Below are 11,959 nucleotides of genomic sequence, written 5' to 3' on the forward strand. Positions count from 1 at the left end.
TCTTTCTCTCCCCCTCTCTGTCTTCCCCTCCTCTCTCCATTCCTCTCTGTCCTATCCAACAACGACGACAACAATAACTACAACAATAAAACAAGGGCAACAAAAAGGGAATAAGTAAATAAATAAATATCTTTTAAAAAGTTAACCTTTGCTTTTCTCTTTAAATGAGGTATTAAATCTTATTTGCCTCAGAATTTTTAATAATTATATACTGTCCCTCTCTGTCTTGTGTGGTAGCTTGTGTGGAGGGGGTGGTGTGGGAGGCCCCCTTTCTCCCCTCCTACTGATTAGCATTATTCTGGCTGAGAGGCCCCTGAAATATTCCTGTCAGCAGCCAGGGACTGTCTCACAGCAACAATGAACTTGACTGAAAACAAGCTGCCCTTGCAGTCAGGGTGATGCTATCATGATCATGGGCCCCCATTCCCCTTGTGTGTGACAGACACTCCCTGAGACCACAGGCTTGTTTTGGGGTTACCCTGGCAGTCAGATGATGATAGAGTGGATTTTGCTCTGAAGCTGCATTTCTCCAGCTCTCAAATTGAGCGTGCTCTATTTCTCTCCTAAAGGAGGACAGTGAGGTCCAGGTGGTTTTTGGTATTTCTGCATGAATGTTGATAATTTGTCACCTGAACCCACTGCTACTGCTCATTTATTTCTTGTGGCTGGTGTGGAGAAGATGCTCAGCAAAAAGGCACTGCCCTGCTTGGCTACAGGACAGCCTCTGGTGCTGTCACTTGGCTTTGTGCATGCACACAAAAGTCTGACCTGGCTGGCTCTGCCCATGACCACTCAGTCCTGGCAAGGGGCACTGGTGCTCTCCTGCGGAGCAGACAAACCTGTAACAGCCCTCGGGAGCAACTGCGTCTGGAGCCAGGTTTCCAGCCCAGTCATAAATGCCGCAGAACCCACACTTTGAACCCTTGCCTCTCAGACTGCTCCCCTTCATGAAGGACCACCTTCATATAACGTTCTGAGACTGCTGTGCTCACATGCCCAGCCATCAGGGTTGATGCCATTCATGGAATAACAGAAAAAGCCCGGGCTTTCAGAATTGGATATTTTGCCTCAGAATATTCATTCACCCTCTTCTTTTGTTTAAAAAATAGTTAAATATATTTATTAATGAGAGAGAGAGAGACAGAGTATCACTATGGCATATTGAATATCAAGGAGAAAACTCAGGCTCTCATGCTTAAGGATCCAGTACTTTTAGCAAACACTATGCCACCTCCCAGGCTGCTTAAGTTTTATTATTTTTATTTTAAAAACTTTTTGTGAGGGACTGGATAGTGGTGCACCTGATTAAGTGCACGTTACAGTATGCAAGTAATTGAGTTCCCCAACTGTAGAGGGCAAGCTTCACTAATGGTGAAACAATGCTGTAAGTATGGAGACACCACAAGAGAAGAGAAGGAAGAGGAGGGTGCATGTAGGGCTGAAGAAACAAATTGGGGGGAAGCCTGGATCCCAAAGCACGGCCCAGGGTGGCAGAGGCCATGGGCAGGGGGGCAGGACCCCCCACAATTGCTCCTGGTCCCCTACCCAGACTGGTGGGTAGGTATAGATTTGGTGGTGCCAAGTCCCCCAGGTACAGAAGAAAAGCAGACCTACAGGGGCTGTGTCTGGGCTCCACAGTGAAGCGGGCATGAGGGAGTAGCCAAGGCAGGAGACTCAGGAGGGCAGTGAGAGGGGAGCCGTTGAGACTCCAGCAGGGCACCAGGCCCAGCTCCTCCAGCTCTGCTCCACCTCCTCTTCCTCCTGGTTGTCCTCCAGGAAGTACCCAGCTTCTGGAACACTGCCCCTGCCCTTCCCTGTACTGGTTTGGAGAGAAGAAGGCAGATAGAAGAGAATCAGCTAGAGAGAGTCCCCCAAGGGGGGTGGGAGCTCTGTCTCCAGTCTGGGCTGTGGTGAGGATTTAAAGAAACACTGTTCTCTCCACCTGAGCTGAGCCCTCCTTTTGCTTCTAGGCTGTGGAAGAAATGTCTGGGGAAGGATTTGCTGAAAATACTGGTGAGGCCCCCAACACTCCGCTCCAGAGTCTGTCTTTCCCACTGTTCTCACTCATATCCCACACCTGCCTCCCTGCTGGCTGGTCTCCTACTGAGCCTTCAGAGTCACTCCTTTCTGCTCCTCTGGGGTGCTGGCTGGCTGGCTTTTTGAAATTTATTTTATTTTATTGCCATTGGGCTCAGTGTCTACATAATTCTGCCATTCCTAGCGAGGAGATCTTAGATGTTATTTTTTTTAATTTGGATAGAGAACGAGAGACAGGGAGAGAGACCTGCAGCAGTGCTCCACTACTTGTGAAATTTCCTCCTTGAAAGTGGGGGCCAGGGGTTTGAACACAGGTCCTTGTGACTGTTACATGTGAACTCTACTGGATGTTACACTCCATGGCCCCAGTTTTTGTTTTTTTTTTGTAATAGAGATGGAGAGACAGAGAGACAGAAAGACCACTACACTGAAGCTTCCTTCAATGTGATAGGAGACAGGCATGAACCTGAGTCATACACATGGCAAAGCAATACACTAACCAGGTGAGCTATTTCGCCAGCCCTCACCTGGCTTGCTTTTTTTTTTTTTTTTTTTTCTCTCCAGGGTTATTGCTGGGGCTAAGTGCCTGCACTATGAATCTACTGCTCCTGTGACCATTTTTTCGATGTTTTTTATAAGACAGAAAAATTGAAAGGGGAGAGGGAGACTGAGAGAGAAAGGGAAAGAGACACCTGAAGACCTGCTTCACCGCTTGTGCAGTGACCCCTCTGCAGGTGGGGATCTGGGGGCTCAAACTGGGAGCCTTACATTGGCCCTTGTGCTTTGTACTATGTGTGCTTAACCCAGTGTGCCACTGCCTAGCTCCCCAGCTGGCAGCTTTTTTTAATGCGGTGCCAGGGACTGAAGCAGGTTCTTCACACAAATGACATCAGCTGAGTTCCCTACTGCCCTCTGGTCCCAACAACCTATATTCTATGTGTTTTGTTAGAGAGAGGAGGGAGACAGCACAGCATCACTCCTCCCATGACGTGGTGAGGCATGCACTCTACCTGCTGATTCACTGAGCCTTATTCTGTTTTATGTTTTGGTTCATGGGTTGTGTGTCTGCATGATCCCACCTCTCCCAGAAGACTCTTGCTTTCTTTTATTTTAAGACAGAGACATAGAGGGAGAGAGAGACCACAGCATGCTCTGTGCTTGGTTCTCCCATGTGGTGGCTGGGGTCTTGAACCCAGGTTCCCAGACATAATTAAGTGTGAGCTCTATTAAGTGAGCTGTCTCCCAGTGATCTTTCTTGATTTAAGGATATCTTCTAAAGCCCAGGAGGGGGTGCAGTGGATAAAGCATTAAACTCTGAGTCATGAAGTTCCAAGTTCAATCCCCAGCATCATATGTGCTAGAGAGATGCTCTGGACCTTTCTATCTCTCCATTTCCATCTCTCTCTCTCAACTAAAGAAATAAATCATTTTTACAACAATGCTCTCCTGCAAGACCTGAGTCTGAGGAGCTGTGGACTGAGACTTGGTAGCCTTAGGCTTGTGCAATTCCACCCTGAGGACTTCAGGAGTCTGGGAGTGATAAGGGGTAGCCCTATTCCCCCCACCCCCAGGACTCTGCCTTCTGCCTTCCAGCTTGCACACAGCTCACTGTTAAAGCCCCTGGCCACCCTCATGAGTCAGAGCAGGAGCTCTCAAGAGGCTTTGCAGTCCCTATGGAAATGAGGTGAGTGGAGACCTGGTAGAGCAGTGGGCAGCAACATGCCCCCTCATAGTCCCCAGAGCCTGGGGGCATGGGTGGGGGTGGGGTGGGGCAGATTTCCAGGCTCTGGCAAAAAGCAAAACAAAACAAAAAATCTGTTTCTACTTATGTACAGCATAAGTTTCTCCACTCTGAATGCGGTTTATGTACTTTTGAGAGGTAAAGAGAACCAGAGCATCACTCTGCCACATGCAGTGCTGGGGACTAAACTCAAGACCTCGTGCCTGAGAGGCCAGTGCTTTGTCTACTGTACCGCCTCCCAGATCACACAGTTCAGTTTTAAGATTTATTCCTTTTTAATTAAAAAAGTCACTTATTTTGAATAGAGATAACAGAGAAATTAAGGAATGAGGAGATAGAGAAGGAGAGAGACACCTGCAGGCGTGGACTGGGAGCTTAAATACAGGGTTTTTGTTGTTGTTGTTGTTGTTGTTGTTGTTGTTGTTGTTGTTGTTTGCCTCCAGGGTTATTGCTGGGGCTCAGTGCCTGCACCATGAACCCACTGCTCCTGGAGGCCATTTTTTTCCCCTTTTGTTGCCCTTGTTGTTGTAGCCTTGTTGTGGTTATTATTGTTATTGTTGATGTTGTTCATTGTTGGATAGGACAGAGAGAAATGGAGAGAGGAGGGGAAGACGGGGAGAGAAAGACAGACACCTGCAGACCTGCTTTACTGCCTGTGAAGCGATTCCCCTGCAGGTGGAGAGCCGGGGTCTTGAACCGGGATCCTTAATGCCGGTCCTTGCACTTTGCACAGGCGGTGAAGCAGGTCTGCAGGTGTCTATCTTTCTCTCCTCTTCTCTGTCTTCCCCATCTCTCTCCATTTCTCTCTGTCCTATCCAACAACGATGACATCAGTAACAACCACAATAATAACTACAACAATAAAACAAGGGCAACAAAAGGGAATACATAAATATTAATATTTTATATATTTAATATTTATGTATTCCCTTTTGTTGCCCTTGTTTTTTATTTCTATTTATTATTTATTTTATTTTTAATTTTTTTATTGGGGAATTAATGTTTTACATTCAACAGTAAGTACAATAGTTTGTACATGCATAACATTCCCCAGATTCCCAAATAACAGTACAACCCCACTAGGTCCTCTGAATCTTTCTTGGACCTGTATTCTCCCCACCCACCCACCCCAGAGTCTTTTTTTTACTTTGGTGCGATAATGGCCCTTGTTGTTTTATTGTTGTAGTTATTATTGTTGTTGGTATTGATGTTGTCTTTGTTGGATAGGACAGAGAGAAGTGGAGAGAGGAGGGGAAGACAGAGAGGGGGAGAGAAAGACAGACACCTGCAGACCTGCTTCACTGCCTGTGAAATGGCTCCCCTGCAGGTAGGGAGGCTGGGGCTCAAACCAGGATCCTTATGCTGGTCCTTGTGCTTTGTGCTATTTATCTATTTTTTATGAGAGCCCTGCTCAGCTCTGGTTTGTAGTGATGTTAGGGATTGAATCTGGGACCTCAGAGCCTCAAGCATGAAAATCTTTTTACATAACACCTATCACTATGTTATCTCCCATACCCTGTTTAAGATTTATTTACTTATGTATTTGGGATAGAGAGACAGGAATTGAGGGAGGAGGGTGAGGGGAGATAGCATAATTGTTATGCAAATAAATGCATGCCTGAGGCTCTGAGTGCCAAGGTTCAATCCCCTGTACCACCACAATCCAGAACTGAGCAGTGCTCTGTTAAAAAGAGAAGATGGGTCAACACCCATGTTCAGCGGGGAAGCAATTACGGAAGCCAGACCTTCCACCTCCTGCAACCCTCAATGACCTTGGGTCCATACTCCCAGAGGGTTAAAGAAAAGGAAAGCTATCAGGGGAGGGGATGGGATATGGAGTTCTGGTGGTGGGAACTGTGCGAAATTGTACCCCTCTTATCCTCTGGTTTTGTCAATGTTCCCTTTTTATAAATAAAAAAATTTTTTTAAAAAGAGAGAAGATGGGGGGCAGAGATAGAGGAGAGACACCTGCAGCACTGCATCACCACTTGTGAAGCATCCCCCTTGCAGGGGGGACCAGGGGCTTGAACCCAGGTCCTTGTGTATGATAGCGTGTGCTCAACCATTTGGGCCCACATCTCAGTGTTTTCACAGTGACCACTGCCATTACCCTCCACCCTTTTCAGGGGCATAGAATGGCCCAAGGGCCATTGCCATGTTGTTCGATGAGCAGGGGTCAACTTGGGGTCCCATTTGTTTTTGTGACTGGGGAAGGGGATAAGGAGTGGGGTGCCAGGGTTGAGCTTAGTGTGTGCCTCCATATGTGGAGGAGTGGTCTGGGGGGTTGGACCTGCATTGCCCTCTACCCCCACCCCCTTACTTTCCCAGGGGCTCCTTTGTGGCGCTGATGCTGAGGGAGTGCTTCCGAGACCTGGCCTGGCTAGAAGCCAGCAGCTCTGTGCATGGGGACGTGGGGCTGCTGGTGACCCGCATCATCCCCCAGACCCCCTTCTTCTGGGCCATGTGCATCACCCAGGTGTGCCGGCGAGCCCCTAGGACTTGAGGTGCATGGGGGTGGGGTAGCAGGCAGCCTGGGTGCAGTCTCTCCCCTACTCCAGTCTCCCTGGTCTTTGGGGGCAGTAGAGGTGGCATTTGTGGGGACACAAGCAGCCGTGTCCCCGTGTCGCCCATAGTCTCTGCACCAGGACATGCGGGCGCTGTTCACCAGCCTGGCCCAGGCAGAGGAGTGGCAGCCATACCTGCAGGATGAGGCCGTGCTGCGCGGCACCCGGTGTCTGGCAGAGTACGAGCTGGGCAGCTATGGCTGGGCCTGGAACAGGTGAGCCTGCCTGATTCACTGCCCACATTTGACTTCTTCACTTTGGTGCCGGAGTTTTGAGCCTGTTTGATGCCACTGCTCCCAGCAGAGTAATTTATTTCCTTTTTCAAAATTCCAAGTAGAGGGGCTGAGCAACAGTGCATCTGGTTGTGTACACATGTCACCATACACAAGGACCCAGGTTCAAGCCGCTATTCCCTACCTGAGTGGTGAAACAGTACTGCAGTCTCTCTCTCTCTCTCTCTCTCTCTTTTCCTATCTCCCCTGCCCTCTGTATTTCTCTGTCTCTATCCAAAGTAAATAAATAAATATATTTTAAAACAATTCCAGGTAGAGGAGCTGGGCTAAAGTGCACACATTATATCATACATAAGGACCCTGCAGGAGGACGTTTCACAGGTGGTGAAGCGGTGCTGCACGTCTCTCTCTTTCTCTTTCTTTCTCCCTCTCCCATCCCTTCCCCTCTCAGTTTTTCTGTCCTGTCAAAGAAAATAATATATTAAAAATTCCAGAGAGAGACAGAGGAAAGAGGGGAGAGACAGCATAGCACCACTCCATCATTTATTGAACTTCTGCTGTCATAGTGTATAGTGTTCCCATGGGATGCCTGGGGCTCAAACCCAGGTCCTCATACCTAATAAAGCATTTGTTCCATTGGGTGAGCCATCTCCTAGCTCTACTCTCTGCTGTCACTGGGACTCCAGTTGCCTTCTCCTCTTCCCAGCTCAGGATCTAAGGCAAGGGAGGCTTGGATCTTCTGCTGGTTGAGTGTTTCAGTACATAGCTACTGTCTGCCCCCCAACAGGTGCTGGGTGGTAGACCGAGTGGACACCTGGGCCACAGTCATGTTCATCGATTTTGGCCAGACATCCACTATCCCTGTGCAGTCCCTGCGTAACCTGGAGAGTGATGACTTCTGGACCATCCCCCCTCTAGCTCAGCCCTTCATTCTGGACAATGGTGAGCCACAACCCCTTAGCCCCCCCACCCCTCCCACTGCTGGGGCCCACAGTCACCAGTAACTGGTCCTGGCTGTGGGGATGGCCAGAGGACGCACTCAGGTTCTCTTTTGATCTGGCCCACCTTTGATGCTTGTCCCTTGTAACACTCCAGATTGGTGTCACACTTGGGTTCTGTGAGCCCCAAGATCCTATGGGCCCTGGGATGCCTCCTGTTGCTGAGCCCTCTGGGTGGAGGGAGGGAGTAGAGTGGGCAAGCTTCTCAGCCCTGCTTCTGCCAGAGCACTCAGTTTTCATCCTTTCTGTGTCCACTGAATGTTGCTGAGGAAAACTAGGGCTTGAAAGCCAGTGTAAATCCAGGGTAAGAGCACTGGATTTGGACTTGGGGTGCTCCTCCCTAAGATCAGACATGAGCTCAGTGCTCTGTGCAGAGCCCCTTCTCAGGACAGGCTGGATGGAAGAATGCTTCTTGGGAGTTGGGGTGGTGGGGAGGCACCGACACCCACACCCAGAAGGCCAAGGCTTCCAAGGAGGCTGACCTGGCTTGTGCCCAGCAGTCAGATGGCACCACCCAGAGGTCATTATAGGTCATTGCATAAATCACTACCCAGCCCCGGGAGTTTTGAATTGGGGGGTGTGTGTGTGGTGTGTGTGTGTGTGTGTGTGTGTGTGTGTGTGTGTGTGTGTGTGTGTTAATAGTTCACCCAATAGAGTGTACATATTACAATATCAGGGTTCAAGCCCCTGGTCCCCATCTACAGAGGCAAAACTTCATGAGTAGTTGAGTGGTGCTGCAGGTGTCTCTTTCTCTCTCCCTATCTCCCCCTCCATCACTATCCCAATGAAATAAAAATATTTAAGGAAAAAGTAGGGATTGGGAGCTGGGGGCAAGTAACCTTTATGTGGGCCCCAAGAGATCCAACAAGCCCATGCCCTGTGTCCTTACTTTTATTATTTATTTATTCAGGAGCTGGGAGGTAGCTTGCCTGGTAGAGCATGCATGTTACTACAGTGCACTATTATAGTTGAAGCCCCTGGCCACCTGCAGGAGGGGAGCTTCACATGCAGTGAAACAGTACAGCAGGCATCTCTCTACCCCCACCCTCTCCCCCTCCCCTCTCAATTTCTTTCCCTATCCAAAGTAAGTAAGTAGAAATATTTTTAAAATATTTATTTATTGGGTAGAGAGAGAACTCAAAACGAGATATAGGGAGAAAGACACCTGCAGCACTACCACCACTCATGAAGCTTCCCCCCTACAGGTGAATAGTAGTGTGTATGCTCTACCAGACTTGCCACTACCCAGCCCTCTGTGTTCCTCACCCTTTATGCATGAGGAAAGTGAGGCTCAGGAAAGAGAAAGGTACTTCCTTTCTGCATTTTATCGAAAACCAATGACCTCACTGAGGGGAACTGAGGTCTGTTACCCTGAAACTGTGTGGTGCATCTGTCTAGGCCTGGGCTTTGACAGGAGCTGGGTGAGGGGAGACTCCATGAGAAAGGGGAACATGGAGTAATGTCACATGCCACTCACCATGATGAAAGCCTCTCAGTGTCTTGGCCTTTACCTGCAATCAGAATGGCCAGGGAGGGGTTAAGCAAGCACAGCTTTCTGTTCCCGTTAAGAGTTTCCTGTCAGCACAGAAAATTCCAGGCTCCTATAATTATTGCAGAGCCTCCTCTCCTTATAGGATTGTCTTTTTAAATATGTATTTATTTGTGCAAGAGAGGGAGAGTGAACCAGAGCATCACATGTGATAATGGGGATTGAACTTGGGACCTCATGCTTGAGAGTCTGACACCTTATCCATTGTGCCACCTCCCTGGCTGCCTCTTGCAGACCTTTACTGTGCTCTCTTGCTCTGCCACCCTCCCATCATGCATTGTCCTGTTTTCTCCAGGCGGTGGGGAGCAAGGACTGAGGAAAAGAGGCCTATCTGGGAGCTGGTCTGTGGCCAGAAGAGAGCCTGCCTGCAGCCCTACCTGCCCCTCCCAGCTTCCTCCCACAGGACCAGGCACCCAAATGTGGACTGTTGTCTCTTGTTTTGCAGACATCCTGCATTCCTGTCAGCTCACTCATCACATCCTTAAAGGGAGAATCACAGGTGCTTTGGATCTGGAGGTGACTCTGCTGTCCCTGACCCCTTAGCCTTAGCTGCAGGCTGCAGACTGCAGTCAGCCCAATGGGTGTGCCTGGGGCCACCTTCCTTTACCTTAAGACTTTCTCTTGTCCTCTCAGTCACACATCCTGAAGTTCGAAGAGTTTAAGTAATGTGGTCCTAGCCAGCCCATGGAAGCTTCTCTCTGCTCTAATCAGGATTCTGACTCCTCTGCCCTTCACACCTGAGGCTTTGGGTGTGGGGCCTCCCTGGTGCCTGAGAAATGGATTTGATTCTCACTTGCCTGCATCCTCAGCTTACCCCTCCAAAGAGAATGAAGTTCCCTGTGTTCTTTAATTCCCAACACAGCATAAATACTTGAGCCTAACAGAGCTGGTATGTGCTTTCCTGCATCTCCTTTGCTCCCCCAGAGCGAGCTATCAGCTGCCCTGACAAGTCTGGAGATGGAGCCCCTCCCCCCCCCCCCCACACTCATTGTCTTCAGGTGTGGAGTAACTACCACACTTGCAGTCAGTGTTGACACACCTCTTAGTTGGGGTGGCCGAGTCCTCTGGCCAGGCAGCCCTGCTACACAGAATGACTGGTGAGATTGGGGGCCTGGTGTGTGCCTCACAGTCACCTGTCCACATGCACTGCTATGGGGGGGGAAGTGAATGACAGACCTTACTGGGCTGTAGATTCCCATGTGAAGGGCAGGGTCATAGCTGAAGGTGTTTCATCTCTCACTGAAGAGAACCACATCGGGGATATAGCCTTGGCTCATTTTGCTGCTTTCTAACTTCATTCAAACCCTGCATTTAAGGTCTAAAAGGGACTACCGAGTTTGGCAAGGGAAAGGGGTGTTTCTCTTAGCATTATGCCACTCACAAGGGGGCTCATATTTCCCTTCAGGACATGGAATCATGGACCCCAGTATTTTTTTTTTTCTTTATTGGGGAGATTAATGGTTTACATTGGACAGTAAAATATAGTAGTTTGTACATGTGTAGCATTTCTCATTTTTCCAAGTAACACTCCAACCCCCCCCCACCTAAGTGGCCTCCACCATGTTCCAGGACCTGAACACTCCCCCGTTCCATAGTCCTTTACTTTGATGTACTACACCAAACCAGTACTTCTTTTTTTTTTTTTCTTTTTTATTTAAGAAAGGATTAATTAACAAAACCATAGGGTAGGAGGGGTACAACTCCACACAATTCCCACCGCCCAATCTCCATATCCCACCCCCTCCCCCGATAGCTTTCCCATTCTCTATCCCTCTGGGAGCATGGACCCAGGGTCATTGTGGGTTGCAGAAGGTAGGTCTGGCTTCTGTAATTGCTTCCCTGCTGAACATGGGCGTTGACTGGTCGGTCCATACTCCCAGTCTGCCTCTCTCTTTCCCTAGTAGGGTGGGTCTCTACACCAAACCAGTACTTCTTAAAATAACAGTACTGGAGCCAAACTATTTAAATAATTTTATTTTGTGTCATCCTTTGGTAGATGAGAAAAATACATTACAAAATACATATACAGAGGACAGCTCACAGTACACATACTTGAAACACAATCTACATCCCAGGCAGGGGTGGCATCAGCGCAGAAGCCACAGGCCTGGAAGGTCTGATCTCAGTGTAAGTTTGACCCTCATGGCCCCTTTTTGTCTCTACCTCAGCATGTTAGCACCCTAGTCAGACAGATGTAGTAGTCAGAGCAGCATCCCCTGGGACTGGTGAACTCTCCACCACCTGAAGCAGCAAGATGTTTTAAATCCCATAAAAGAAAAAAAAAAAGTGGGGGTGGGGGGCAGGGATGACCAGTGTGAACATCATTGTTCTCAAATCACTGAACTCTTCTGGCAGACAGGCTCCAGGCAAGTGTTGCCAAGTCCGAGTGTTGTAAATTTAGGGCCTCCATTTATTACCCCTCCCCCCCACAACCTCATCCAATTTGGGGGCAGAGTTGCTCCTAAGTGGCCATCAGCCCCCAAACAAGGCAGCTGATCAGAGGTGGCAGGTGGCACTCAGTAGGTACAGATGACACACTCCTCCCCAGCAGGCCCCAGAGTAGATAGGACACACATGCAGAGAGCAGGCCCTTAGCATCAGAGCCTTCCAATAGGCCCACCTGAAGGGAAGAGCCCAGAGTTAACACCAGAGCTGTGGACCTTTTCCCTGTTAAAAGAATGAGACAAGAGACAGTAGTGGAACATAAGCCATGTCACTCTTCAGTGCCAGTCAAAAGCCACTTTCTGAGAGGGGAACCCAGGAACGGCAGTATGGTGGCCACAGTGTATGGCTGAGACCAGGAAACCTTGTCCACACCTGGGAGATGGCCAACATGT

General features: G+C 49.0%; 2 protein-coding genes across 2 annotated transcripts in view; both read left to right on the plus strand.

Moving 5' to 3' along the window:
• TDRD10 (tudor domain containing 10) overlaps positions 1–10,622 on the plus strand; it is a 49,056-nt gene extending 38,434 nt beyond the window's left edge. Inside the window, exons 7-13 of the mRNA XM_060201459.1 lie at positions 1,971–2,013; positions 3,631–3,721; positions 6,107–6,254; positions 6,412–6,557; positions 7,363–7,517; positions 9,568–9,638; positions 9,756–10,622. Coding sequence (XP_060057442.1) covers positions 1,971–2,013; positions 3,631–3,721; positions 6,107–6,254; positions 6,412–6,557; positions 7,363–7,517; positions 9,568–9,638; positions 9,756–9,788 — 687 coding nt within the window. The 3' untranslated portion in view covers positions 9,789–10,622. The remainder of the gene's footprint in view (positions 1–1,970; positions 2,014–3,630; positions 3,722–6,106; positions 6,255–6,411; positions 6,558–7,362; positions 7,518–9,567; positions 9,639–9,755) is intronic.
• IL6R (interleukin 6 receptor) overlaps positions 1–11,959 on the plus strand; it is a 271,403-nt gene that overhangs the window by 143,895 nt on the left and 115,549 nt on the right. The window lies entirely within an intron of this gene.

Source organism: Erinaceus europaeus, chromosome 11 (genome assembly GCF_950295315.1).
Source record: "Erinaceus europaeus chromosome 11, mEriEur2.1, whole genome shotgun sequence".
In the NCBI taxonomy this organism is placed as follows: domain Eukaryota; kingdom Metazoa; phylum Chordata; class Mammalia; order Eulipotyphla; family Erinaceidae; genus Erinaceus; species Erinaceus europaeus.